Source organism: Myotis brandtii, unplaced genomic scaffold (assembly GCF_000412655.1).
Source record: "Myotis brandtii unplaced genomic scaffold, ASM41265v1 scaffold131, whole genome shotgun sequence".
Taxonomy (NCBI): domain Eukaryota; kingdom Metazoa; phylum Chordata; class Mammalia; order Chiroptera; family Vespertilionidae; genus Myotis; species Myotis brandtii.
In genome coordinates, this window is record NW_005354632.1 from 3,042,634 (window position 1) to 3,069,538 (window position 26,905).

General features: G+C 45.6%; 2 protein-coding genes across 12 annotated transcripts in view; one reads left to right on the plus strand and one right to left on the minus strand.

Moving 5' to 3' along the window:
- Positions 1 to 26,905, plus strand: part of ST7L (suppression of tumorigenicity 7 like) — a 136,289-nt gene that overhangs the window by 55,129 nt on the left and 54,255 nt on the right. The window contains exon 15 of one of the 9 annotated variants that reach the window (XM_005860003.2): positions 7,822 to 8,052. The exons of the other annotated variants lie outside the window; for them this stretch is intronic. Coding sequence (XP_005860065.1) covers positions 7,822 to 7,845 — 24 coding nt within the window. The 3' untranslated portion in view covers positions 7,846 to 8,052. Of the gene's footprint in view, positions 1 to 7,821; positions 8,053 to 26,905 lie in introns of those variants that run through there. 9 annotated transcript variants of the gene reach the window in all.
- Positions 14,588 to 26,905, minus strand: part of WNT2B (wingless-type MMTV integration site family, member 2B) — a 14,558-nt gene continuing 2,240 nt past the window's right edge. The window contains exons 1-6 of one of the 3 annotated variants that reach the window (XM_014534597.1): positions 26,806 to 26,869; positions 21,715 to 21,823; positions 20,884 to 21,104; positions 19,674 to 19,951; positions 18,734 to 18,998; positions 14,588 to 15,583 (exon numbers count right to left, since the gene is read on the minus strand). In XM_014534597.1, coding sequence (XP_014390083.1) covers positions 15,354 to 15,583; positions 18,734 to 18,998; positions 19,674 to 19,951; positions 20,884 to 21,010 — 900 coding nt within the window. In that variant the 5' untranslated portion in view covers positions 21,011 to 21,104; positions 21,715 to 21,823; positions 26,806 to 26,869 and the 3' untranslated portion in view covers positions 14,588 to 15,353. Of the gene's footprint in view, positions 15,584 to 18,733; positions 18,999 to 19,673; positions 19,952 to 20,883; positions 21,105 to 21,714; positions 21,824 to 26,805; positions 26,900 to 26,905 lie in introns of those variants that run through there. The other 2 variants (XM_014534596.1, XM_014534599.1) reach the window with 2 other exon arrangements.

Sequence of the window (26,905 nt, forward strand, 5' to 3'; positions counted from 1 at the left end):
AAGGGGCAGGATTGCTGAGTGGTTATGAGCAGAGGCTCTGGAACCAGACTGCTTTTCTTTGATTCTGACCCTGACACTTATTGGCTATGCAATGTTGAGTACTTTACTTAACTTTTTCTCCCCCTCACTGTCAAGTGAGAATAGTACTACCTCACAGGGTCTTTTCTGTGTGTGAGGGTTAAATGTGTTTAAAATATGTCAAGTGTTTAGAACCGTGTCTGCCCATAGTAAAAACTAGGTGTTAGCTGTTGTCGCCACTGTCATTGTCATCATCATTACCAAAGCGCAGCTGTAGCAGGAGACCCTATTCCTTTCACATTTGGGGGAGCTATGTACTAATAGTAAACTCAAAATGCATTTCCTACAGTGTAAATCTGTAAACAATATTGTTAGTGCTATACTTCTGGTACCTTATAAGTGTATATGTGGACCACAGAAAGTGGAAAAATGTTTCAACTTCTAGCCATGGCAAACGTCTCATAGAATAGAACCTATTGGTAAGTTTTCAAACTGCCTTTGTTAGGATTTTCAATTAAGTCAGATATAGTAGAAATGAATGAAGACTTTTCTGTGAAACATACTGCTTTTCTGTTTAGTAAGGCAAAGCAATTCAAGTAAATTTCCTTAGTTGTCACCACTGTCTCTTCCTCTTCTAATATCTTTTTATATTAGCGTACATGCTAGAGTAAATTCAGTTTGAATTTGTTAAAATGTATTTGTTAACAAAGATTGCTTTTTCTCAAAGCAAGACACTAGGGAACAATGATTTTTAATAATCCACACTGCACATCAGATTTTGATAAATGGAAGGGAACCAATGGCATGGTTCATGATTTTAGTTCCCTTTCTCCTTTTGTATGGTAGAATAAAATAATGTGGAATAAGACCTCATTTTCTGTGAGTTAGGACTTTTTTTCTGATTTATTTTTCCTGGCTGAGATAAAACTTGACATTAGACATACAGCAATGAAAAAATTGCATAAATCCCTGGGGATGTGGAATGTGCTGATATTAGAGCTGATATTCTCCAAGGCCAGAATTCCTGAAAAAGGAAAAATTGCTTTTAAGTGGTAGGTCACTTTCTCACCTGCTTTGAAGCCTGCTGGGTTAAATATGAGAGTTCAAAGTAAGGGTAGCCAGCAAACAAGTGGACTGGAATCTGATTCTGCTTATCTGAAAGGAGCTTCTTTGTGCAAGAGCAGCACTGTCCTCTCCTTAGAGAACCAATCTTCACCTACTCTGGCCCCTTTCATTTCTCTATTGCATCCAAGCTTTCTTCTCAGTAAGCCTTGGGAGGGCGTTATCACAGCAGTGAAAAGATAGTGTTGGTCTTTGGGGATTTCAGTAACAGTGATGAATTCAGGCTTGTGGCATGTGACTTTGGTGCTCTTAATTCAGAAGTGTGTTTGCATATAAAAATCCCTGGTTTAGTTTTAACTAAATAGGGCAGCCTTTGCAATGTTGGCAAAAACAAAACAAAATATAAACGGTGTTATGCGTAAAGACAGGAATCAAGAAAATTCCCAAATAAATTGTTTGTTTCTGCTAAGGGAAAACATTGTTGAAATTTGTTTCACTGAACACTGTGCTGGGGTGGGAATGGATCCTGTCTTCACATATTTCTACTAATCTTTATGTGGGAAAATGTGGTTGGACATGCCAGTGATGAATTTCTGAGCAACTCATAATTGGCTGGCTCCACTGTAACTCGGGCCTAACAATCTACTTGATTAATTCTTTAAGGACTGCATTAGCCAAGTTGCATGATTTCCAAAGATATAGAAGGTCAGATGTTACACTAACGAAAGACCTCTCTACAGAATGTCTCACTGGGATTTCTTCAGCCCCTGCCCAAAAATAATTAACATTTTTCTCCCAAAATTACATTTTAAAAGATAATAAGCAGTTATAAATGCCAAAATATCTTTTACTGCATAGTGATCAAAATGTTTGAGGTTTGTTCACTATTCTTATCATTTTTCTAGGACAAAGATTGTCCTCATAACTAGGGAAGTTGATAGAAAATTATAACTATATGTTGATATATACTAGTAGAAAAAATACTATTTTTAAAGGTTCTTAATTTTCCATTGTCATAAGTGACATGAAATATAAAAAAAATTTTTATATTCTCCATCTGCCTTCATTTATTAATATTAAAAACATGATAGTTGTATTTTTCTTTATTAAATACATAGGGCCACATGCAGAAATTAAACTGACAATAAGTGAAGATAAGTTTCTTCACTTTGTTTGAAAATTGATTATTTTTCAAAGCTATGAAATTTTTTTAAGTCATAAGAACTGATATAGTTTTTTAAATATCTTGAATTGTTACCAAGCCTATAGTCCTGTAAAATATTGTTCTATAGCCATGCTGTTTCCACAGCAATATATCTGAGGCATTTCCCAAAGATTATCCTGATAATAAAATGAATCTACTATGTGACAGGTCAGAATCTTAATTTTTGTTCTATTGTTAGTGCCACTGAAGTCTTTATTTGGGCAGTCTGGCATATTCCACTTTTGATTTTATTTATTAACTGACATATCTGTAGCAAGAGAAAAAATGTTCTCTATTTTCTCTAAGGGTATTATTTCTCATGCTTCCTTCTCATTGTTCTTCAAAAAGAACCAGAGTGAGAAATTAGTGAAATCACTCATGTTCTTCTTCATCCAAATTTTCTAAATATGAACTCTTCTTTTCAAAGGAAAAAAAAAAAGAAGAAAAGATAGGACAATGAACTTTTCAATACAAGTCTATATCCCTTCCCCAGGGTTTAATTGAGGTTTGAAGTTTGTGGAAAGCACCCTCTTACCTTGTTAACATGTGTCTGTTAAGTATGATGTTCACAAAAGCTCTCCCTGAATTTATTTGGCAGTATATTTAATTATCTTTTTCCCTGGAAGTAAAAGTCTCAGTGCCAAAGTGTAGGACATCCTGTAGTAACTGCTACTAATACATTTATTGCTTAATCATTAGCAGGTGGGCAAATGGACTGCATAGCCATTTTTAGAAGAGCTGTGCTTAGATTCTGATGTAAATCACTCATTCCAAGTCCATGACACTAGTGGTATTAGAATCACAGGAAACCTACTGATTTTTGTTTTAGAAAACATCTTTGTTTTTTGGAGACTCGGCATAGTCCTCTAAATGGAGAAAATAATGGGATACAGAAAAAAATAACCTTGAAGGACAGTTTTTAACTTTTTCCTTGAATGGAATTTAGCTCCTTCCCCAACCAATCAAATTTCTAATGCTCAAAAGAACTACATTAGTATGACTACTTAATGTATTTCAATTCCAAACCAAGAATAATTTGGACTTCAGTTAGCTATTATCTTTTTCTTAAAGAGGTATACTTATATTCTCATTTATTCTTACCTGAGCCATTGGAGGACACATTGTGATCTTCCAATGTTATAGGGAAGTCTGAGTCATTAAAGTTAAGCGATTTGCTTGAAATCACACAATAGATAGCCCCTTAGTCATGCTATATATGCTTTGTTTCAATAATATGTCACTTCACAACTTAACAAGTAAAAAAGAATAACTTTTAAACCAAATACAGTAATGGGGATACAGAATGGTGGAGTGGGGATAGCAAAATGGTTTTGCTAGAGAGGTAAGTCTTCCTATTGGAGATTAATGTGGAGAAGAGTTTTAAATGAAGAGGCTGAACTGGGTTGTCAGAAAGTAGAAAGGCACTCAGGGTGCAAAAATGCTCACTGCAAAGGCAGAGACATAAGTAGACAAATAAGCTGCCTACAGAACTCTTCATAGTATAAGCTCATTTGATGAATTCGGATGCTTTAAAGAATGCACATTTGCTTTTCTGTCTTTCAAACCGATTCCTTCTCATTTCATTCTTGTTCTTGCTAGCAAGCCACTTAAAGAACTGTTTGGTCATTTACGTCACATACACCGAGAATGCCACCCTCCTGTCAAAAATGTACAGTAATGCTAAAGCAGCAGTAGGCATCGATTTGAATGATTCAGAGAGAATTTGATTAACTCTCTGAAATGGTCAAAAAAGTTTTAATATAGCAGTAGGCATCGATTTGAATGATTCAGAGAGAATTTGATTAACTCTCTGAAATGAAAAAAAAAGTTTTAATATAAAGTAGAAATATATATCACTCTTCTTTCAAAATCAAAGGGTTAGTTTGGGAAGGATCATGGGGGATGTTAACTGAGCAGAATAAACCTTTTGGTTTAAAATATCATAATTTGGGCTTTTTTTGCTAAATTGGGAATTTTCAGTAGTTAGTAGTTATACCAATAGGTGGTAAACTTGGGTGTGTTCCTTAATGCTGAGAAGGCCTAAATAAAAGATTGGGTGTTAATTGCATTCTATCTGAATTTGAGGGGAAATTAAATTACCTTTCTTAGTTCTGTAATAACATTAAGATTGCCTTAGGTCCATCTTGACAGCCGACTTCAAGAAAATAAATTATTTGGGTTTCAGATGATGCTCAACAAAATTAAGAGAACTGATAGTCAGGGAAATTCAGACCACATAACCACCCTCTGACCTCATCCTATAATTTCAAGCATTCTGGAAACAAAATGTATATGTACTGTTCAAAGTGTAGCAAAGGGCTGTGTTCCCATTGAGCACTCTTGCACATTACCATATGATACACAGAGAAGGAGGCGTTTGGGGAAGAATTTAGGAAGGGAGCATATTCTCACACTCTTTATTAGTGACACTCCAGCTATTGTTTTCATCTACTCATTATGCTGGAGTCCTAATTTATTTCTGAAGCCAGAGTTCAAGCTTTTACTCCTAGGTAGCAGCAGCTTTACAATTAAATTTTAATCTCTCCGTGTTGGTAGGCTCCTATCTAGAGAATAGCTGCGGCTATTCTTGGCAGGCAAATACACTGCTGTTTTCCCTGCAGTCACAGTGAGATAGAAGAATGTTCTCTGGCTGGGTGTGGATGAAGGCACTTTACTAATCTCACACATAATTCCTCCTGCGTTGCTGGGGTACTCAGAATTGAAACTTTGCCCTCTGATAAAATTCAGCTGGATTTTTTATTTACTTGACTCTGATCCTTTTGGGATTTAGCTCTTATGGGAAGTCCAGGGACTCTAATTCAACTAAGCCATAACTTTGTAGACTTCTCTTATTAATTTGCTCTTTGTGTACTTTAGCTATTGTAATACCTCCTTTAAAAAAAAAAAAAACTGCATTAAAACATGCAGTTCATCCTGGATACCCTGAAAAAATTCTTCTTTCAGTATTGGCTTATTGAATGGAGGACTCCAATAGAGCTTATTTTAATTTGTTTTTAAAATTTAGTTTTTCAAGAGCCTCAGCATTGAAAAATATGTTAACTGTTGTTTTAGAACATCCTGTAATATGGTAACGATTATTCTGACATTTGAATTCATTATATTTAGATGTTAATACTAATGAATTTGTTTGTTCATTTATTCATTCAATGAACAGATCATTATTGGGCACCTTTGCAAAATACATAATACAAACCTAGTTCACAAGTAACTCATAGTCTAGAGTGGTAGGCGGTCTGAGGTAGGCAGGAGGTGTATCAGTATAAGACAGAGACTGCTGCCACAACAATAGATTAGTTCATCTTTGCATATTTATTCATTTGAGTAGAAGTGACCAATGAGTTATTTTCACGTGCCTCACACAAGATTTAGTGACCCAAAAAGTCAATTTAGACTCATGAAGACTTTTCCTTTTAGAAGAATTTATTTCAGTCAAATTAGAATTCTTTCAGTCAAATAAGAGGAGATAGAAAGAGGTCTCTTTATTTTTATATATTTTTAAGAGGACTTTCATCTTTACAATGTTTTTTGTAAACTGTGGTATTCATTATATTTATCTAAATTTTAGAATTTATCAAAAATTAAACACTCCACAATTCTAAATTTAAATAAGAAAGGTCTTGCCTCAGATTCACACAGTAGCTGCCATAAGGCAAAAACCTCCATACTCATACATCTTCAACTTTCTCTTTTATATCTTCTCATTGTTAATAATGACAGGTTAATGAGGGCCAAGGGCCATCCTGGTTTAGAAAATGAAGCAGTGTGACGAGGTTGTGAGCAGGATGGGCTAGCACAAGTTAAGACTACAATTACGTGGCCCTGAGGAGAGAGAATGGGAAAGAACCACTCAGAATTTCCCAGAGCCCACTGCTAATGTCAAAGATTCGTCCAGTAGTCACCGGTTCTGAAAATAGGCACAAATCATGTTAATTTTAAGAAATAAGGAAAGGCTATTGGATTAAGACACTAAAATAAGGCTCCTGTCCCTCTCTTCCAAGCTGAATTTTGCTGGTCAATTCTGCATCCTGGACATTTCTCCCTTTTCAGAGGGGGAATGTCATAAAAGCACATTTATATTTCTGGGTTGTAAGGAGAATCCCACTCTCCCTTCACCTGTGTCCCATTTACACCAGGCCATGTCTCCTAGTACTAGGTCTCCAGGAAGACTTGAGTAACTCTTGGCCCGAGTTCCTGTGAAGCTACCACCTACTCCCATAGGTCTCGGTTGGACAGAGATCACCAATATAGTCACTTAACGTTTATCTTTCAGATGGCATTGAGAATAACCATATCTCTTGTTTGGCCCCAAGCTCCTTATTGAATTTTTGAAAAATTGCTTTTGAGCAATAACTTTTCCCTGGTTGCTTACTTAACCAGTCATACAAGTTGAGCCTTCTGTCTCTATGCCTATTTTATAATAGCTGCTCGGGGAGAACAGATGAAAAATAATAAGTCAGTTAGATATTTTATGAGTATTGAAATCCCTTCCATTCAGAAATGTAAATAAAATAACCAGCATGAGCAATCAGCTTATGTCAGATTCCATAGGTTTATGTTACATAGGGAAATTATAGTGCAACCTGAAACATGCTTCTTAATGAATTCAGTCGTGTCACAGTTGAATGTAAACCCTTGAGCTTTTCTATTGTGAAGGGTTTCAGAAATCACCTTTTATAATCTGCCTAGGAAAGGAGGAAAAAAACTAAGATGATACCAACAAATGCTATTGCTGTTAAGTGGCTGCCTCCCTTCCAGTACCAAATTGTGCTAGTTAGTAAAGCAGAAACTTAGGCTATTACTCACCTTTTGGCTTATTTAATATTTATAAATATAAAATAAAATATACATCCCAATATTCTGCTTCTGAAAGTGGCACCAGGAAAGGGCTGTGAAAGAAGTGGTTGCCCTTGTGGTTTTTGTCCTCAGAGGTTAGGGAAGTTCAGTTAGGAAGTGTGGCAGACACCTAATAAATAGCTCTGCTTTATCTTCAACAAATGCAGGAAGCCAGGGACCTAATTGAAAGTCATGAAATTGGAATTTGCCTTGTCTTTGGCTGCTGCTCTAGTGGCCTGTATAGTGCACGAGAACTGTCTCCCTCTGATTAGGGAACTGGTTTTTAGTCCCTGAAGTTCTTTCAGAGCCCTCCTCAGGGTCACTGGCCTCAAGTCAGATGAGTTTGTCAGCCACGAAAGTCCAGTGTGCCCAGGGCATAGGAGCCCTGTCATGTTGTAAGGCTGGGAGTAAGGGAAAGAAGCGTGTATTTTCTGTATTAAATTATTCCTTTTTTACATTTCATTTTCTTAAGAGTTGGGCTTGATTTATGCCAGGTTCTGGGCCTGTAAACCTACATTAATGCATCACAATTCTGGATAGGATATTTGATATCTATTTAGCCCAGAATCTCAAATGCTAGTGGGCTGTAGTTAATGATACTTCACATTTTGTGGGCTTTACAGGGTAGCTCTCCTTTAGTCTCTGTATGTGTAACAAATGGACTCATCTGTGCTTTCTCACAGGTGCCCTGGTGTTTACTGACATAGATCAAGATGCTGTGTGTCTCTGTAGGGGACTGAACCATTGACAGTCTAGGCACATGCAGTCACCTCACATTATTTAAGTCCTGATCTCAGCATTCTAATTTCTCTGTATTCCCCAGTGTATATAATATGTACTTGCTTGAAATTCCTTATATATTGCTTGCACATTCTTGCTTCTAAGTTTCAGCATAAACCAGTTCCTTCTATTTAGAATGTGTCTCTGACTGCCCTCAACCTGTCCATACCGTATCTTTTAAAAATCCAACTCAGAAGCCATCTCTTGTAGAAAGCCTGATTAGGATCATTCTCCTGATGTCTGTATTCTGAGACTTCTCAGTCAGTTACTTAAACTGTTTCTTTGTAATTATTGCTTCAATACACTGCCACCTGGCAGCATGATGATTCTGGGACTGATGCTCCTCCTCCATCCCATTTTCGTTGTTTATTATACACAAACATTTTGAAGTCCTACTGACAACCTTTTCAGGTTCCCCTGAGCTTTAGTCCACTTTCCGTACCCTTTCCCCTTCCCTTTCCCTCATAGCTACATTCCTGGAGAATCAGGCTTGGCCTCCACCTCAGCATGTGTGTGGCAGCCTGCTGGAGAGGTCCCTACAGTTGGGGAGGATTTAACCCTTTGGTTTGACATTCTCTGTCTTCTACTCAGACACCTTCTGGAAGCAGATGTGAAGCCAGGAGTAGGTCTGAGGTGGGAGTGGGGAAATTTCCACTGAAAGACAAGTTAGCTCTTTCCTTCCTTTTTACACACGACCTATGAAGCTGTTGTCGGCAGCAGCTCACCCGACACTCTCCTGCTCTGCCTCTCTTCCAGGAGTCAGGGTTAGTTTAAGAAAAAGCCTCTTGCTAGAAGCCATGACCTCGTACTTTTATCCCCTCCATCTGGTGTGTGGCCTCATGGGGCTGTGCTGCTATGCAGGAGGTGAGCAATGGAATTCTTTAGATGATGACTTCTGAGCCCACATGCGGAGGCAGTGGGGGGTGGAAAGCAGGGAGAGCAGTGAGAGCCAAGATCGATGTACCAAAAAGTCAGGTTTGCTCTGGGAGAAATCCTGCCTATAGGTAGACTGTTTTCATGCGGTCTCCCTCTAGCTCCAGGGGGGGCCAGGGCAAGAAGCTGTAGCATCCCAGGTCTGTGATTGATGAGCACTGTGTTCCTGAAGCTTTCCCTCCTGCTTCACAGTTGGGGTGCAGGAGTGGGATAGGTAGGGTATGTGAGGGCTTATGCTGTCTCTAACAAAATGCATTCTGGGGTTGAACAGGAAAGGGTTCCCCTTGTACACATCGTCTCTTGGAGCTGTTTTGTGTCATGGTGTTGGACTTAAACAGAAGTCCAGATTTTAAATGAGGGTGGGAGGGAGGGTTTAGCTGCAAAAGTTTTTGATCAAGTGAAAATCAGTTGTCTGCCTCATCTTCAGGGGTTTCTCTGCGGGTAGATATTCCTTGCCTTGGTGTAGATAAATTACCTGTCTCGGCTTAAGGTCCTAGGACAGTGATGGCGAACCTATGACACGCGTGTCAGAGGTGACACGCGAACTCATTTTTTTGGTTGATTTTTCTTTGTTAAATGGCATTTAAATATATAAAATAAATATCAAAAATATAAGTCTTTGTTTTACTATGGTTGCAAATATCAAAAAATTTCTATATGTGACACGGCACCAGAGTTAAGTTAGGGTTTTTCAAAATGCTGACACGCCGAGCTCAAAAGGTTCGCCATCACTGTCCTAGGACCTTTATGAGTGGCATCTAGCCCTGGATAGGATGGCTTTTTAGCACTGTCATTCCCTGTTTTACTTTCCTAGCCCAGCGGTTGACAGCATTTTAAAAAAGAGTGAAGTCTCAAAGGAAATTCTAACACATATTTTACGAGCCCAAAGCCCGTGGCTTTTCTTTACATTCAGTATCACTTTAAAAGAACGAGATAAAACTAAAACAAAATTTTAAGTGTTAATCTGAAGAAGTAAAAAAGAATAGAAAGAACTAAGAGCCAGAGACAATTAAATGTGGAGCACTTAGTCTAGTGATCATGTGGCAGAAATGGCAAAAGGGGGATTCATTGATGAGGTTAGAGAAGGCCTAGGCTGTTCCTTTTGTCAGTTCTGCTCAGATGTACCCTCCTAGAATATTTTGTACCCATTTGTTCTGGAGGGGCTGGGACTCTGGTGCCTCCAGCCCGAGGCATTCTCAGTCTTTGAGGAGCACACAGGATTTGAAGTCAAAAGCCCTAGGTTTGAGTTCTGGCTGAGCCACTCAGTATCCACGTGACCTTGGAGAAATCACCGAGTCTCTCTAAATGGTACCTGTACAGTGAATGTAACTTCTACCTCACAAGGTTGGTGTGAGAATTCTGTATGTGCTAAAGCATTTTGTATATAAAAATGTTTTTTATGAGTATCACATTTTAAAATATTTTTTTATTGATTACCTTAGAGAGAGGAAAGGAGAGGGAGAGAGAGAAAAACATCTATGTGAACACGAAACAGCCATTGGTTGCCTCCTGCATGCCTCCCACCAGGGATTGAGCCCGCAACCTGGATATGTGCCTTGACTGGGAATCAAAGCAGCAACCTTTCGGTATACCAGACGATACCCAAACAACTGTACCACACTGGTCAGGGCGAGTACCACATTTATTCTTGGTGAAGCCCTACCTTGAAAAAGATGTCAAATAGAACAGTTGTGGATTAAACTGTATTCTTTTTTTCTTCACTCAGCTTAGCCTTTCTGTTCGGTCAGGCCTGCTTATAGGGGCTGGTGGTATTGAAATAAAGTCACCAGATTTCAGTTCCTTTTGGTCAAAGAAAGGGAACTGTGTGGCCTGCTGCCCCATCCATAGACTCAGGCAGAATGGAAGTGAGCAAAGGCAAATTTGAAGTCAAGATAGTTCAGTTAGGGGGCCAAGGGGAGAATGCTTACCTTGCTTTCTCAAATCCAGGATGACTAAAACATCTTAAGTAAATGAGGAATAGCCACAAAGATGCTTAGAGATCCCCTAAGTCATGAAAGGGAAGTGGGAAAATGTGCTTATAAACGCTCCCTCTTTTCTATCCCTTTGGAGGCAGGGACAGGATATTACTGAGACCCCACTGGCTATTGCCTGAAACCTGACAACCACCCAAAGAGAATCATATCTTCTGGGAAAGCTCCGTTCAGTGCAGTAACTGTGACATATTTGCCTAGTAGAGCCACTGCTTGCTCCTCTCCAATACCTCTCTTGGGGAGATCATCTGTGGATCCCAAAGCTCTCCTGCTTCTAACCTAACAAGAGTTAAGAACAATAGGGCATGAGCAGTCAGAGACTGCCTCACCATCCACAGCACACAGAGCATGAACTGTACTATTTCCAGCATGAATCAGCCCTGAGACGTCTCAGACCCCTCGCTTGGGTGCTAATTGTCCACTGTCCATCCCTTTCTGGCTCCTTCTCCTCCCATTCCCAGGTGACAACTGGTCCCCAAACTAAACAGCTGCCTGCATGTTGATAATGTAACTTTTTAATATTCTTTGGTTATAGCTGAACCTCGGCTGTTGGTATGAGTTTTGGAGAATTTGATTGAAATCTAGTTGCTTTTTTATTTTTTGCTTCTGGGAAAGGGGAGGATGACTAGAATGAGAGAAGCTATGTGTATGTTCATATCTGTATATGTATGCCCGTATATGTGCACCTCATATGTATGTGTATCCTCCTGGTCGTGTGCACACTGGGAGGGCAAAGCGTGAAAAGGAAGCATCTCTTGTTTTCCAACATTGCTTCAAAGATGCCCAGCCCCCTTAGTAGCAGGCAGCCCCTAAGTGGAGGGTGGGGGCAGAGGCCTCCACCGAGGCCATCAATAACCAGGTGTGAGCTGGGGTCTCTGTGTAATGTGAAGCTCTCCCGTATTTCATCTCTGCACCCAGGGGGCGGCTCTGCAGGATTGCTTACGGAGAGCTCTGTGTCTGGCACCTCTCTCCACAAGGCCCAGGCGCCCAGGGTCCCACCGACCTGCCCAGGAATGCATCACATTGTTCTCTGGTGCTGTAATTGGGTTGCAGGAGCCTCTCAGGGATGAGAAACATACTCTCCCCGGTGTCCTCACTTGGGCTTCTCCCTATGACCACTGAGGGCATTTAAATAAAACCTCAGAAAATCAGAGGGGGAAAAAATCCTAATAATCTCTCTTGTATTAAGCTGATGTCCGGAGTGGGCCTGAGAATTTGGCAGGGACTTAGCGGTTGGTGTTCTTGCTGAGGGAGGTGAGAGAAAGGAGAAGAAATTACTCTCTGCTACAGGGAGGAAGAGAAATGAGGCAGTGAGCGGTCATGAGTCAGACCTACAGGACTGTTCACAAACAGACCCTCACGGCCAGGCAGTACTTCATTCTTTTAAATAGTCTAAAATCTCTGATTGAATTTTTTCAGCATCTCTGAGGAAGAGTATGGATTAGAGCTGTCATTCAAGGTTGGCAATAATACAGGTTGCCTCTTATCTCCAAGGCACGGTGAAGGCTGGCATCCTTACTGTTCCATAGAGAAACTGGCTACAGGCGTGCAGCGGGGGCACTGCAGTCACATGCCTTCCCTGAAAGATTCTAAGCTCCTTAAAGGATAGAGATAACCTCTTTTAAGTTAGCTTTGTGTCCAAATAGCACTTTCTGCCCGCCTTTTACCTAACTATTAAAAGTGAAAAGAAATGAGGACCAATAGGAAAGAGTGGAGAGGGGCTGTGAGACTGCTGGTCTGAGGGACAGACCGCTGTTGGATAGGAGGGCTGCGAGAGGGGAGATTGGAGGCAGCGAGGGAGTAAGTAGTGGCAGAATGACATGGAGCCCCGACTACACCAAATAAAGTTCTCATTTTGCTGCTTGTTCCAAATAAATTAGTTTCTGTTTGTATAGCACAGAATAGACGCCAGTTGTCTAAAGCCAATCGGAATGCACAGGCAAGCTAAGGAATAAGAGGCATAATTAATGGCTTGGCCATCATTCCTTCTCGGAGCCACATAACCTCTGTGGTGGGGCTCACGTGGACCTCTTTTCTCTCCCTACCCGCCTCACTTTTCAAACCTCTCACTCTCTGGACAGCTCACTCTTCGCCTAACCATTATAAGAAAATGCAGAATGTGGGTCTTTATGAATCAGAATTTGGATGCCAGAGAAAAGCATAGAGCAGTGTTAAATGTCAGAAGAGGCCCATTCCCTCCCTGGGCTAAGAACGGAAAACAGATAGATAATAGAGACAAGTTGATTTAACTCAGGTTGATGTCCCATGGAAGGCCCATGCTATCACTTACGTGGTCACCTGGATATTCTGTGAGAGCAGGGGTTAACCGGGCCCGGATGCTCTTCCCAGCAGCCCAGCATACAAGACAGCACCCTTTTAGAAATTTATTCAACTCTATTATTGAGTTCAGACTGGCTGTAACCCTCTTACCTTCTCACTACACTGAGGCTTTCCTCCTCTTAATCCCAGCTCAAGATGTCAGAACTCTTCTCTTCCCTCCCGTGCCCCCTCCCTCATCCCACCATTGGCTCATCAGTTATCCAGTTGCCTCCACTCTTCAAGGAAGACATTCCCCTGGCCTGACTCACTCAGTCCCATTTCTCCACAGGCATCCCCTCACCGCAGACCACAAGGGCCCTGACTAGCTCATGTTTTGTGTTAATGGATGTGAAATCGGAGCAAACCCCCTTGCCAAAAGAAAAACCACCCCAAACTCTCCCACACAGGTCTCCACAGGTTACACAAATATTAGTCCTATCATCCAAATAAATCTGCCCCCCTATCCCAGAGCTATGGCTCCTTCTGCTGCCTGTGCAGAGTGAAGCTGTTCCACAAACATGTGAGGACCCCAAGGGATGTTGGAGAGGAACTTGGGAGAGGGGGAGGCTACACTCAGAATTCCTCGGGTAGGCCCCTGAATCCACAGCCTGCTGTCAGTACTTGACTGTCCTTAGGTGAAGGCTCTGAAGTAAGTCATGATGGGCGAGACCAGATAGCGGCTTTGGTGAGAGTGTCTGTTGTCTAGAGTTTGGAGCTGTAATTATGCTCAGTATCTGAGAGAGTTTTATACCCTCACTTTACAGATGAGAAGGTAGAGGCTCAGAGAATTTGAGTCTCTTGCTTAAAATATCAAAAACAGCTGTGATTCCAACCCATGTCTGTCATAACTACAAATTTCTACAGTATTCTGCTCCTTTAAGATATCAGTGGGAAGAGATAACCACCGTTCAAATCACATGAAAATAGGACATCACAGTTTTGGAGACTTCGTTTCGTACCCTCTGGCTTGCCTCTGGAGACTCAGCTACCGCAAGCTGATTTAGGGAGCGGGTAGTAGCATAGAAGGAACTCCCCTGCGGAAGCCAAACATGGAAGGAACAACAGTCATCATCGCCAGGACGTGGAGAGTCGCTACATAAAGACAAGTTCTTGCTGAGGGGGGAGAAAATCAGTGGGGGAAGGCTGCTTTCTAAGATGCTCAGCACTTTGGCTTCAAGCCCCAGCTCTCCTTCCCTCGTAGTCATGGATCCCACTACCAGCGTCAAAGGCTAGGATCCTCTCCTAAAAATTGCCAAAACTGGAGATCTCGATCTGCTTACGATACACGGAGGCCTATTGTGGACCCTCGAGATCAGGACTGCTGCCCTCTCCCGCCTCCACAAGTCCTATACCTTTTTCTCAGTGTTTCTTCAACGTGGCTGACCATAAGAATAATGCGTGGGAAGTTTAAAAACAATCCCAAGGCTTACTAAATCACTCTTTCTCAGGATGTTCCAGGGTATTCTGATGATCTGTTAGGCATGGCTATCACTGCCTGCCACTCATCTAAACAGGCAGCAAGTGAGCCCAGGGAGTAGTGCTGTCTGATGTAGGCTGAAAAGGAGAGAGAGATGGGAAGAATGGATGTTTGTATAGTTATGTAATATTTCCCCTTACAAAACACAGCAGTTTAGAAACACGTGAGCATATGAATGGAACCTTGTCCACTGTGGCTAACTCTCATCTAACTCTCAATAATGAAAGAATGTTGTAGCCTAAGAGGTTTTTGGAGGGTACCAGACAGTCTGCTCAAACTGACCTAGGGAAGAGATAAGTGGTTTCATCTCTGTCCTATCTACCCTCAGCCAGGTAGGAGCGAAAGGAAGCGCTCTCCGGGTACCTTTCCTCTTGTACACACAGAAGTGTCCGTAGGCCAGTGCAAGGGAAAGAAGACACGAGCCTCGACCACATGCTTTAGTGCAACTCATATCACACCTACACCTCTTCCACTCTCCCTTCTAGCCTCCAGAGCAGGGAGTCAGAGCTGCTCAGTTTCTTACGTCCCCTGTCAACTCCTTCCAAGGGCTAAGGAACCAGCCAGGACACCAGAGTCCCTCTGGATCACTCTCCAAGTCCTTAAATAGAAGCTGTAGCAGCCCAGGGTTGAGGGTGGTGGAAGGTGTGCATGCAAAGATCTTGTGCTTTCGAGTCAGGAGGTTTGAAGTGGAGGGATGAGTGAGGTATTGACATGTTCAGGTCTGGTCCAGCCACTCTGCCTTCTTGGGGGCCTTGCAGGTGTGGACGTCCACAGTGTTTCTGCACTCCTTGCACCGCACGGCGCAGCACCAGTGGAATTTGCACTCACACTGGGTGACACGGGTGACTCGAGTTGTGTCATACCCTCGGCCACAGCACATGATTTCACAGCCGTCTGTCCCTTTAGATGTCTTGCTGCAGACACGGCCTGCAGTGCCTAGGGAACCTGGATTGGGGAAGAGAGAGAGAGAGAGAGAGAGAGAGAGAGAGAGAGAGAGAGAATATGAGAATGAATGAATATGAGAATGAATATGAGAATGATTATGAATCAAGGTACCTCTTACTTCAGCTGCTCTGGGTTCCCTTACCCACATCCTCCTGAGGAAACCATAAAGAATCTCTTTTCCTGAAAATATACCCACTAGCCAAAATGATCATCTCCTCATGGCCCTCTACACCAGCCTCGTTTCCTCCCACCAGCAAGGCCACCTCAAGACCACTGACTTCACCTGCTGTGCCCTCCCTGCCAGCACACATCTCCAGACCCCCTTCAAGGCCTAGCCTTAAAATGCTCATCATTGTTAAAGCTGGCTAAAGGCCCTCTCTTTTATGTTTGAATTTTCCCATAATAAGGAGTTAAAAGAAATAACAGCCTATAATTTATCTTTTCCAAGAAGTCTTGCCACAACTCTGATCCAGCTACTATTTGTTAGTATTTTGGTCCTTAGTTTATATTTTATTAAGTTGTACTATACAGGGAAGTAGTATAGTATGGCCATTAAAAGCTGGGCCTGGTATCAGAGTGTATAGGTTTAAATCCCATTCAGCCACTTTTTAGCTATGTGATTTACAAGTTAGTTAATCTCTCTGGGCTTTGTTTTTCTCGACAATAGGCATAATAATAGCATCTAACTCAGTGGATTGTTGTGTTATATCTACAATCTCTGTTCAGCGGAGGAGGTGAACTGATTGGCATGACTGGCTGGAAGCATACCCCTAAGGAATTCCTAAAGACCCTACAGGGGGGACTCTCGAAGGGTAGGGGAGATGCTTTCCCTCTGCACAGATGATGCTCAGGACCTCAATCTCACTGATATTAGCACAGGAGACCCTGCCAACAGACCATAAAGCCAAAGAATTCTGGGTGGGATGGACCCTAGGCATATCTCCTCTAGCCCTTTCCCAGAGATGGGAAACTGACTAGCCTGGGGGTTCAACAAGGGGAATCAATTAACTGATTTCTATAGCAGCAGTCTGACATTCCACTGGGATATGAGAAGAAAATACAAGAACCTCTATCTTTGTTTTTTACCTCATCAATTTAAAATATTGATTCTGTATTGTTTATAATATACATATTATATTTGTATAATATGTATATTAGTATACTATAGTTTATAGATGTAGTTTATAAGTAACTATCCATATATTGGAGGTGTATGCTCAAATTTTTTATACGCTAGGAATATATAATCCAAATGTCAAGAGACCACTGCTTGGGGCATGGGCTGGCTAGGTCTCCAATGCATGTTACTCTCATAACTGCAAGGGCTGGGTCTTAAGTCCTTCCTGGGCATCAGAAGTCTCCCCTACCCTCTGTAGCTGAGTTATCTGGTGTAGTAGCCACTAGCCAAATGTGCTCATTTAGAGTTAAAAGAATTAAAATTAAATAAATTTTAAAACTTAGTTCCTCGGGCACACTAGCTGTATTTCAAAATAGTCATCACATGGCCCAGTTGGTGTGGCTCAGTGGTTGAGTGTCAACCTATGAACCAGGAGGTCACGGTTCAATCCCTGGTCAGGGCACATGCTTGGGTTGTGGACTCAATCCCCAGTGTAGGGCATGCAGGAGGCAGCCGATCAATGATTCTCTCATCATTGATGTTTCTCTCTCTCTTTCCTTCTCCCTTCCTCTCTGAAATCAATAAAAATATATTTTTAAAAAATAGTCATCACATGTAGCTAAGTGGCTAGTGTATTAGTCCTAGAACATTTCCATCATCACAGAAGTTCAGCTGCACAGCACTGCCCTGGAGGGAATTCTACCCTCTGGGATGACTTGGACCCTTTGAATTCCAGAACCCACTTTGGGTTTTATGAGCCTTAACTTTATGCCTCTGAGAAAAAGCAACATACATATGACTCATCCTAACTCCAAAGATTCTTCCCCAAATGTGCATTTTAGGTGTATGCATAGGCTTACACCTCAGAGGTTCTGGAATGATTTCCAGCATTGGGAAGTAGTCCTCTCAGTTACTACGTGGGCAGGAAATACACCCAGCCCCGCTCTATGTCTATGCCAGTTTTGCTCTGAGCCACTTGACTCTCAGTAAGGACAGTGATGGGTGAAAAGCAGTACCAAAGACAGCCGAGGCTTCTGAGTCCACCCCACCTCAGCCGAGTCTGATGGTTGGGTCTGCAGGGAAGAGCCTGGGAGTCCAAGGCAGTTCCCAGGGAAGAGCAGTTCTGTGGCATTGCGCATTGTTCCTAGATTAACCTATCTGAACCCGAAACCTGAGCCCAGATGGTGACTTACATTCTTTTGGGGTAACACCATTTCACTTTCCAGCACCCCAACAATCCCTCCACAATATCTGGCACAGATGTTTGCTGCTCCCTGCTAGTGGTTTGCCTGGCAGGAACCTCCGCTTTCCTTGCCTTCCTAGCCCCCCTTTAGACGGTTCAATGGCAGCCATGGGATAAGCCTTTCAAGGCCACTGATGGTCTGATCCCAACTGTCCTTCTACCTTTAACCTCCTTCACCCCAACTCTCCACTCGGGATATTAATCTGCTCTCTGTTCCTGGAACAGATCGTGCACCACCCACCATTCTGCTCTGTGTAGACGATGTCACCTGTCCCCTCTAGCACCCAGATAATCCCCACACCTCAAGAAACAGCTTACATTCCACATTTGCAGCTCAGCTCCTCTTGCTTTCTCCAGTTGTCTGTCTTTTGCAGTTGCATCTGTCTACCTGTTATATCTCATTTCTTAGCTAGATTGTAAAGAGCCAAGACTTGGGGCTGCATCTTATGCTTCGGTGTGGTCCATGCATTGCTCGGTACTGAGATGCTGAGAACAGGTGACTTATTTAACATTCACTGAGTAGTATCTATCACATCTGTATACCATACAGACCTCAGGCCTGAAGGAACTGAGCGACCTCTCCTCTCTGCTGGGGCAGCACTGGGCCTGGCGGACCGAGGCATAAATCATCAATCTCATTATGAGGTTTTTCATATCAGGAGGAGACTAATTCCTCCCTCAGCTCCCCTCCCTAACTCCTGAGGCTGAACAAACCGTGACTACCCAGGGGTGCTGGCACTAAGAACTGGGTCTCCATGCCCCCACCTCCCCAACTGCTTTCTCTACCCACCTGCAGCCTTGTCCAAGACACAGTAGTCTGGGGAGTTGTCAAAGTAGACAAGGTCGGTCCGGGTGGCACGGCGATAGCCTTGGCGGGCTGCTGTGAAGTTGGCGCCATCCTGGGTTGCTGTCACCTGCACAGCCCCATCATAGCGCCGCCGCAGGTAATCACCTGTGCGGCGGAAGTCTGAGAGCGCACGCCAGCAGGTGCGCAGAGTACAGGAACCACTCACGCCATGGCACTTACACTCCAGCTTCAGAAACCGCCGTACAGCCTGGGAGGTGGGAGGTAGGTAAAGGAGAGGCAGCCAGTCAGGGCACTTAATCACCCCTAGGACTGAAAACATGAGGGCTCTGCAGGCTGCAGGACCTGGTCCCGGCTAGCTAGTGCAGCCATTGGTCGGTCTTTCCCCATCCATCCCACCCATTCTTCCTGATCAAATGCAAGAACCTCTCCTTCCAGGAAGACTTCCTGGACCAGCCGTGCTCTCCTTTTTATGACAGGCCATTGGAACTTTAGGGCCACAGGACTCTGTTTACGATTACAGGACACTGGCACATCATGTGTTTTGGAGTTCAGAGTATCATGCCTTCTCCTTCTGTGGCATGTCACTTTCCAGCAAGGACCAGGCACAGAGGAGGTGCTCAGAGAGCAGTGAACAAGTCCTTCTCCTCCTCAATCGTTATGGAGGCAGCTTTTTCCTTCTTAAAGAGTTAACTTCCCTTCTTTTCTCCGTCTCCCCCTGCTTTCCTCCTATGTGAGGACCTTGTGTACCTGGCTGCACTGCGGCATTCGCAAGCTCCCTGTGTTTACTGCTCCTGTCCCAAGGGGTCGGGTCTTTTGGAAGTGACCCAGAGCCGTCAGCACTTCCTCCTTCACATTTATCCCGTGATCATACATAGGGTCGCCCCCAGCAAAGAGGAAGGCACATGCTGACGTGAATACTGACCGTGCGACCACAGCGGTTGTTATGTAAGTTCATGAGGGCCCGGGCATCCTTGAGCCTCTTCTCCTTGGCATCCACGAAGGCCTTGGCAAAGCGAACGCCGTAGTGTATGTTGTCACTGCAGCCACCCCAGTCAAAGTCCCCACGTTGATCATGGTGTCGGCCACGGGTATAGGGGTCACAACTGCACACACTCAGTTCCCCCTGGCTACAGGCGCGGGTGATAGCATGAACTACCCCTGCTGACGAGATGGCATATACAAACGCTGCCTCCCGGCTGCCTAGAGGGAGGAACGGAGAGTGTGTCTCAGCAAGGAGGCCCACAGAACTGCGACTGAAATCTCTTCGTTTCGTAGAGCAAGCCCTGTACCCTCTTGACTCAAATGGCCCTGATCCCTCCCCTAACCTTCACTACTTTCCAGCCACTTCTTTGTACATCTGACCTCTTGGGCTGACCTGGGCTCTTGCTTCCTTCCAAACTCCTTGGATGTATCCATGACCAAGTTGCGGGTGTCCCCCCCTCCCACTGAGTGCAGTCCTGGCTCAGCTAAGCCTGTCTCGGTCCACAGTCCATGCCTGTTCAGGCCCACTCTGCTGGACAGTTCCCAACAGGGGACACCCCGGCCCAGGGGTCAGCCCATTTGAAGTGACAGGCTACTTTCCGCGCCTGTTTCCTTCCCTCTCTGCTCTCCTGGATCAATGACCCATCTCTCTTGTCCTTCTGACACCTTTGGGTCCCCATCTCATTCCCTTTCTCCTAGTTTACTGTCTAGCTCTGCTTAGCTTTATTGCTGAGCTGGGGCTAAGCTGCTGACTCTCCAAATATTTATGTATCACCTTTCTGTTTATCTTTGCTCCCATTACTGTAGTGTTGGGAGTATTGGAGTGAGGGGAGTGAATGTGTGATAAGAACCTAGTCCTCAGCCTGACAGTGCTGGGGGTTGGGGAGGGACGGGAAAGGGAAGAAGAAAGATGGAATGCCGCTCCTTTGTCCCGTCATCCCAGAATACTGGGACCTGGAAGGACCCCTGGCTACATATCTAAAGTACTGAGGGTCTGTTCCCAACTGTATCCTGCGCTCTGCCCACAACTGTTTCTCTGATGATGAAGAAGTATGCAGGAGAGGGAGAGGGGATCCCGCCTACCCGACCCACTCACCACCCCAAGCACAGGAAGGGAAGGAAGAGCCGGGCAGGGTGGAAGAGGCCCCTACTTCTGAGCATGACACGGCCAAAGACAGTGTGGTCCCGGTCCAGGGTGGTGCAGTTCCAGCGGTGGTGGCGGAACTGGTGCTGACACTCTCGGATCCATTCTCGGGCACCCTCGCCCACCGAGCGCATGATGTCTGGGTAACGCTGGCACAGCTGCCGCTGCCGGCTCACCAGACCAGGGATATTGTCACAGATCACTCGGGCCCCCAGTGCCCCGATGTACCTGCAAGGTGGAGATGGCCCTGTCAGAGCATTCGGCCCTTTTTCTGCATCAGGACAGGATTAAGGAAGGGAAGGCTTGGCATTCAGACCCTGGAGTGGTGCCTTCCCCTTTCCCAGCCCACATTCCCTGAGGCTGATGGATAGAACCGGTCCCCACAAGCTCCAGAGAAATAGCTCTACAGTTGCAGAGAGAGTAATTGAGTGGTCTCCCAGCATCGCCAGTTCCCCTGCCAAAGGCCAAAGTGACACACACTCCCAGAATGCAGGCCAGGCATGTGTCACGTACACAGAAAGCTGTGGGCATGTCACATAAACCCATTGCCTGTTTATTTAACAAACATTAAGAGCCTCATGGAAAAATAAACTAACAAAACGAGAGTCTGAGATAACACTCTTACTCCCACATGTAAGAGGCACATCCTGCATGGCTGGTCCATGAAGACATGGTTTGGGGGAAGAAGGATGGAGACAGGGAGGGGCCAGTGGGAAGAGACATCAAGGGCAGCTCTGAGTAATGTTTATAGCCCTAGTCAGACCCATGCAGCTAAGATCCTCATTCCCAATGCCGAGATCTGGGGAGGAGACCCCACTCCCAGCTCTCTTCCCCTTACTCTTTATTTCCAGGCCAATGGCCTTTTGTAGCTTCTGAGTCTTGATTCTTTCAAAATCCTCTTCCCCAACTTATAGGGCAGGGTGTCCTGCATTGCCAGAGGGCTGTTGCTGTGGGAAGCCAAAGGCCAAGGTAAAGCAAGAGGGTGACACTCCCCATATTCCAGTCCCCAATCTGCCCCTTATGAACTATTATAAGAAGATCATTTGGCTACTAAAAGATAGGTGGGTTGGTAGAGTCATTCTCAGATTTCTCCCGGCAATCTTTTCATTCAAACACTCTTAGCCCGGACTCCACCACCAGCCCAGAGAGAAGACCAGAGTGTATCATCACTTTTTCTCCCCACAAGGCCACCAAATGAGATCTGACCCACCCACCCACTCCTTACTCCCTTTCTATCTCTCCAATACCTTCCTTGATTTGCTGGGAATTCACCATTCTCCTGTCCTAACACATCAAGGGACGCCTTCCCTCCCCTTTTCTGAACAGGTGGGAGGCCTGCTTTTCTGCTGCTATAACAGAAAAGATTTTGGTGTGGGCTGTGAATGAGCCTGTGGTTTGGGAAAGCCCCCCAAATGGGCCTAGAAGTGGGTGAGGGGAAGGGCGGGTGGCCAATAGGTAAAGGGGAAAAGCTGGGCTGCCCTGGGTTCTATGAACCCCCTCCCCCCAGTTCACACACTCCGCCCTCACCCATAGACTGGATCACCACTGGTGATACCAACTCAAACAAACACAAGGAGGCTGATGCCTCTTCTGGAACTCAGCATGGCTGATGGGGCCCATCTGTCCCGGGGGAGGGGTGAGAGGGCTGACCAGACACTGAGAAATCCCATGGAATCAGCGTCCCCAGCACTGTCCATCAGGGCAACAGCTTCCAGGAACAAACAAAATAAACACCCGGTCTGGGCCAGGCCGGAAAAGGCCGCCTGACGCACAGCCCGGAGTTACACCCACTGCTGCGGTGCTTTGTTTGGAGATTCAAGACGGTTGGAGTTGGAGCTCGTCCCTGTCTCACCACCATTCTGCTTCCCCAGTTCAGCCCGGAGTATCGCCCTATGCAATGGGTGTTTGTTTGTTTTTTACTGGGGCTTGGGAAGAGGGGGGTTGGATGGGAATGGGAGACCAGTCATCCAGCCCTCATGAGACAGTCTGGAGTGAGGCAGGCCAAACTCTGGCAAAAAGTCCTTCCTGTGGTCTGACTTAAATCCATTCTGCTGTAGCCCACACTGGTCCTTCTTGTTAACATCCTCACTGAATGTGGGAACATCTGTTCAGTATCTAAGATGGGAAGAATAAATAAGTTTCTCCTACTACCCGCCTCACCCCACCAAGTGGCTGCTTCAAGATTCTACAGAGCAGGCGCTTGCCTGCTGACCACGGTCAGCCCCTTGTAGTTGGTATGGGGACCTCCAATAAAACTGAGCCCGAGCCCCAGCCCATCCCCTTCTCAGCACATGCCTGCAAAATGCCTACCGTGTGCCAAGCACTCAGCTCAGCTGTTAGGGTCAAAGAGATGTTGAAGGCATCCCCGGCTCATGGGCTGGTACTGGTGAGATACCCCTGACCCTCTGGCTTTGTTTACCCATCCAGAAGTTTCCCTTCCTTCCCAGCTTCCTGCCCCAGAACGTTTACTTCACCTGTTTTTGACCCATTTACATCCCTCCCTTTGACAGAGTGACTCCTATCCTACTCTGTATGCTGGCCCTGCTACTCCAGGTGTGGTCCCCAGAACAGCAGCGTTCACATCGCCTGGGGATCTGTTGGAAGAGCAGAGCCTCAGGCCCCAGTCAGAGGCTGCACCTTACCAACACCCAGGTGATCTGCGTGCACTGCTCCGCGAAGGCAGGGATTTTTGTCTGTTTTGTTCACTTCAATACCCCCAGTGCCTAGAACAGTGTGTGGCACATAGTAGGTACTCAATAACTATTTGTTGACTAAACCTAACTGCTCTGATATATCCCCTACTTTCTTCTCCCCCCAGCTAGTCATAAACTTCATTTCAATTATAGCGTTACTCCTTGTGGACATTGCCAGCATATTTGCACATGTTTTGTTTGTGTCTTGTTAATGAGGTCAGGGAGCCTCTTTTTATTTACTCTTTTCCTTTCTTTTATAGTCCCTAGTGCACATGGTTCAGTCCAGCTCATATAAAGCTTTGAACACAGGGATAAAACTATTACCTTCCCTTAATCTCTTAATACATCATTTATATGGTACCTTACAGTTTATGAAACATTTTTCTATACAACAATCCTATGAGAAAGAGAGAGATCTCCATTTAACAAGTGAAGAAACTGAGGTTCTGGGAGTAGTAAGTGATAATAGCCAGCTCTGTCCATCAGAGCTAGTCGGGGGAGAACTAGGTGAACTCCAGCGTCCACGGTCATCTTCACTCCAAGGGAGGCTTAGCCAGGAGTGGGCTGATCTGACTTCAGAATGGGTTGAACTTGAGTTTCATGCCATTCCCTCCTATTCCTCACTTTCTTCTTATGTGAAATGGGGATAATAACAGTACCTGGATTATTGGGGGGACTGAAGATGATGATGTTCATAAAGTGTTTAGCCAGAGTCTGGAGCTTAGTAACAGCTCATTACGTGGCAACTATATTGCTAATGTTATGATGCCACTCTGTTCCTCTCCCTTTGTGAATCCATGACATGTCCAACCTGTGCAAAATGGAACAGGGAAGCACATGCCAGGAGCCTGTTCCTTGTTTGGTACAGAGTCTGAAGAGACCATCTCTTCCTCCTCTAGTTAGAGGAGGAGAGGGGAGCAGTGGTTGGAAAAGAAGGGAAGGGCTGTGAGGAAGAGCAGCCTGTTTGCTGGTGAGAGCGATGACTGCTCCAGAGTGGGACAGGGATGCACACAGCCCACAGCGTCTCCTCTGGGGGTTGTACCAGTCTTGCTGGGGTTTCCCTGTGGGAAAGAGAGAGAACCCCCTTGGGGGTCTGACCAGCCTTTAGAAAGCAGCTTTCCACTTTATCCCAGAAGTGATGCCCGCAGAGGCAGGCACCAAGGCCCTGCAGGTGTGCGGCCAGGAGTGGAACTACCCTCTGCACTCACTCCCCGTCCTGGCCTGCTGCTGCCTCCCTCCCGGCACAGGGACTGCTGGATCCCTCTGCTTCACCCGCCTGCTTCCCACCCAGGACTTTTTCCAAAAACTTTAATATGAACCACGTGGGGGGCACGTAGTAGAGGCAGAAAGGAAAAGGCGGAGACAGTCGCCACGGGGACAAAATGGGGACTAGAACTCCAGATGGGTCTTTGGGAACCACCTCCAGCAAGCTGACACTACCAGACTGACTTGACACTCCTCACTAAACACCACATGGTCCCCAAGACAGCATCCCAAACTGGAAGGAAGGCATTGCGAGTCCCTAAAAGCAAACGGCCATCTGGGTGGATAAAGATGTGCAGTGGCCACTTCATCCTTTCTCTGCTGGGCCACTGAGGGTGCTTGTCCCCAGTCAAACAGCCCTGAAGGTAAAGGATGGCTTTGTGCTCACTTAGAACTCTGAAAGGCTTTTCTCCTCATCCCCCTTCTTCCCTTTCTAAAGGAATGTTTCAAGCCAGATGTAAGATATGGGCCTCCCTTCTCCATCCAGAACCCCCCTCCTTGCCTTCCACAACACTGCAGAGATTTGAAAAAAAAAAAAATCCAGAAGAGATTTTTCTGAAACAGGAAAACGGGGTGGGGGGTGGTGGTGAGAGACGCATCTTGAAATGATAGGAATCTGCCGCCCAAGCTTGCTGGCCCCTCAGCCAGTACCCCTCACCCTTCCAGCCAAGATTCCAAGTCCTGAGGAGAAAAGCCACAGGGTGGAAGGGGAGAAGAGACCACACTGAGGTGGGGGGGCGGGGGAGGGAGGAAAGGTTAGGGAGGGGGCAGAGTGAAGACAGGAAGGCGGGCACTGCATGGGTAGAGAGGGCCAGGAGCCCAGTCCAAGAGACCACTTGGGGGGGCGGGGGTGAAGAGGAAAGAGAAGACTGAGTCTTTTCTCAGTCCAACTCTCCCCCCCTGCCCTGCCCCCAGAAGGAGAAAGATGAGTGCCATCCAGGGACTGGGAGCAGGGGGACTCAGGAAAGAACAGACATCTAGTCGGTTTGTGATGCCTTTTGGCTCATCTGCCCTCTTGTGAAGTGTCTGGAGTGTAAGGCCTGCAAGAAATCTAAGGGGAGGGTCTCAATATTTGGGGGCCAGAGGCGCCTAGTTCTCGGAGGGGAGAGACATGTGGGGAAGAAAAGAGGGAAGCCGGAAAGGAGATAGCAAGGTTTGAACTGACGTCCTTAAAATGGAGCCTGAAGGCAGTGCCTAATGATGCAAGCCCAGTGTTTTATTTTAATTGTGGGAGTTAATGGGCTCCACTTCTAACCCTTGCGCTGGGTGCCGCCGCCGCACCGAAGCCTTGCTGCGCGACCTGACCGAAGGGGTAGCCTAGCGAGAGGCTCCTCCACCCGCGCGCAGCCCCTTCCACCTCCCAGGGCAGCGGCCATGGGTGATCAGGGGTTCCTGCTGGACGGTCACCGAAGGCCCCAGAGAGGCGGTTGCTTTCTTGAATCCACCCTGAGCGAAATTCGGAAGGTAGCTTTTGCCCTAAAAGGGTTGAGCTGAAGTATGGGCACGGCATATGGGGTTCTGGAAAGCCTCGACCACTGGCGTCCTTGCTCCATCCACCTCCCAGGGCAGAGGCCATGGGTGATCAGGGGTTCCTGCTGGACGGTCACCGAAGGCCCCAGAGAGGCGGTTGCTTTCTTGAATCCACCCTGAGCGAAATTCGGAAGGTAGCTTTTGCCCTAAAAGGGTTGAGCTGAAGTATGGGCACGGCATATGGGGTTCTGGAAAGCCTCGACCACTGGCGTCCTTGCTCCAAATACTCTGCACCCACCTCCTCGGTGGCGCTCCTCGATCTCCCCGCTGCCGCCCCACCTCCGCCACGCCGCAACTTCAGTGACAGCCCTGCGGGACGTCTCACTCGGTGGAACCGACAACCTGCTCTCCTGAGCTGCGGGTGCCGGGGCTGTGTATTCCTCCCAGCCTCCGGCCTCTCCGACCCAGAGCTTCACCCTCCCAACCCGGAGAGTCACACTCACCACCAGGACGTGTCTACGCGGGCCGGCAGCGTCAGCAGCAGCAGGAGCAGCAAGCAGGCAAGACTTAGGCGGGCCGCAGCCCGGGAGCCGTCGGGGGCCG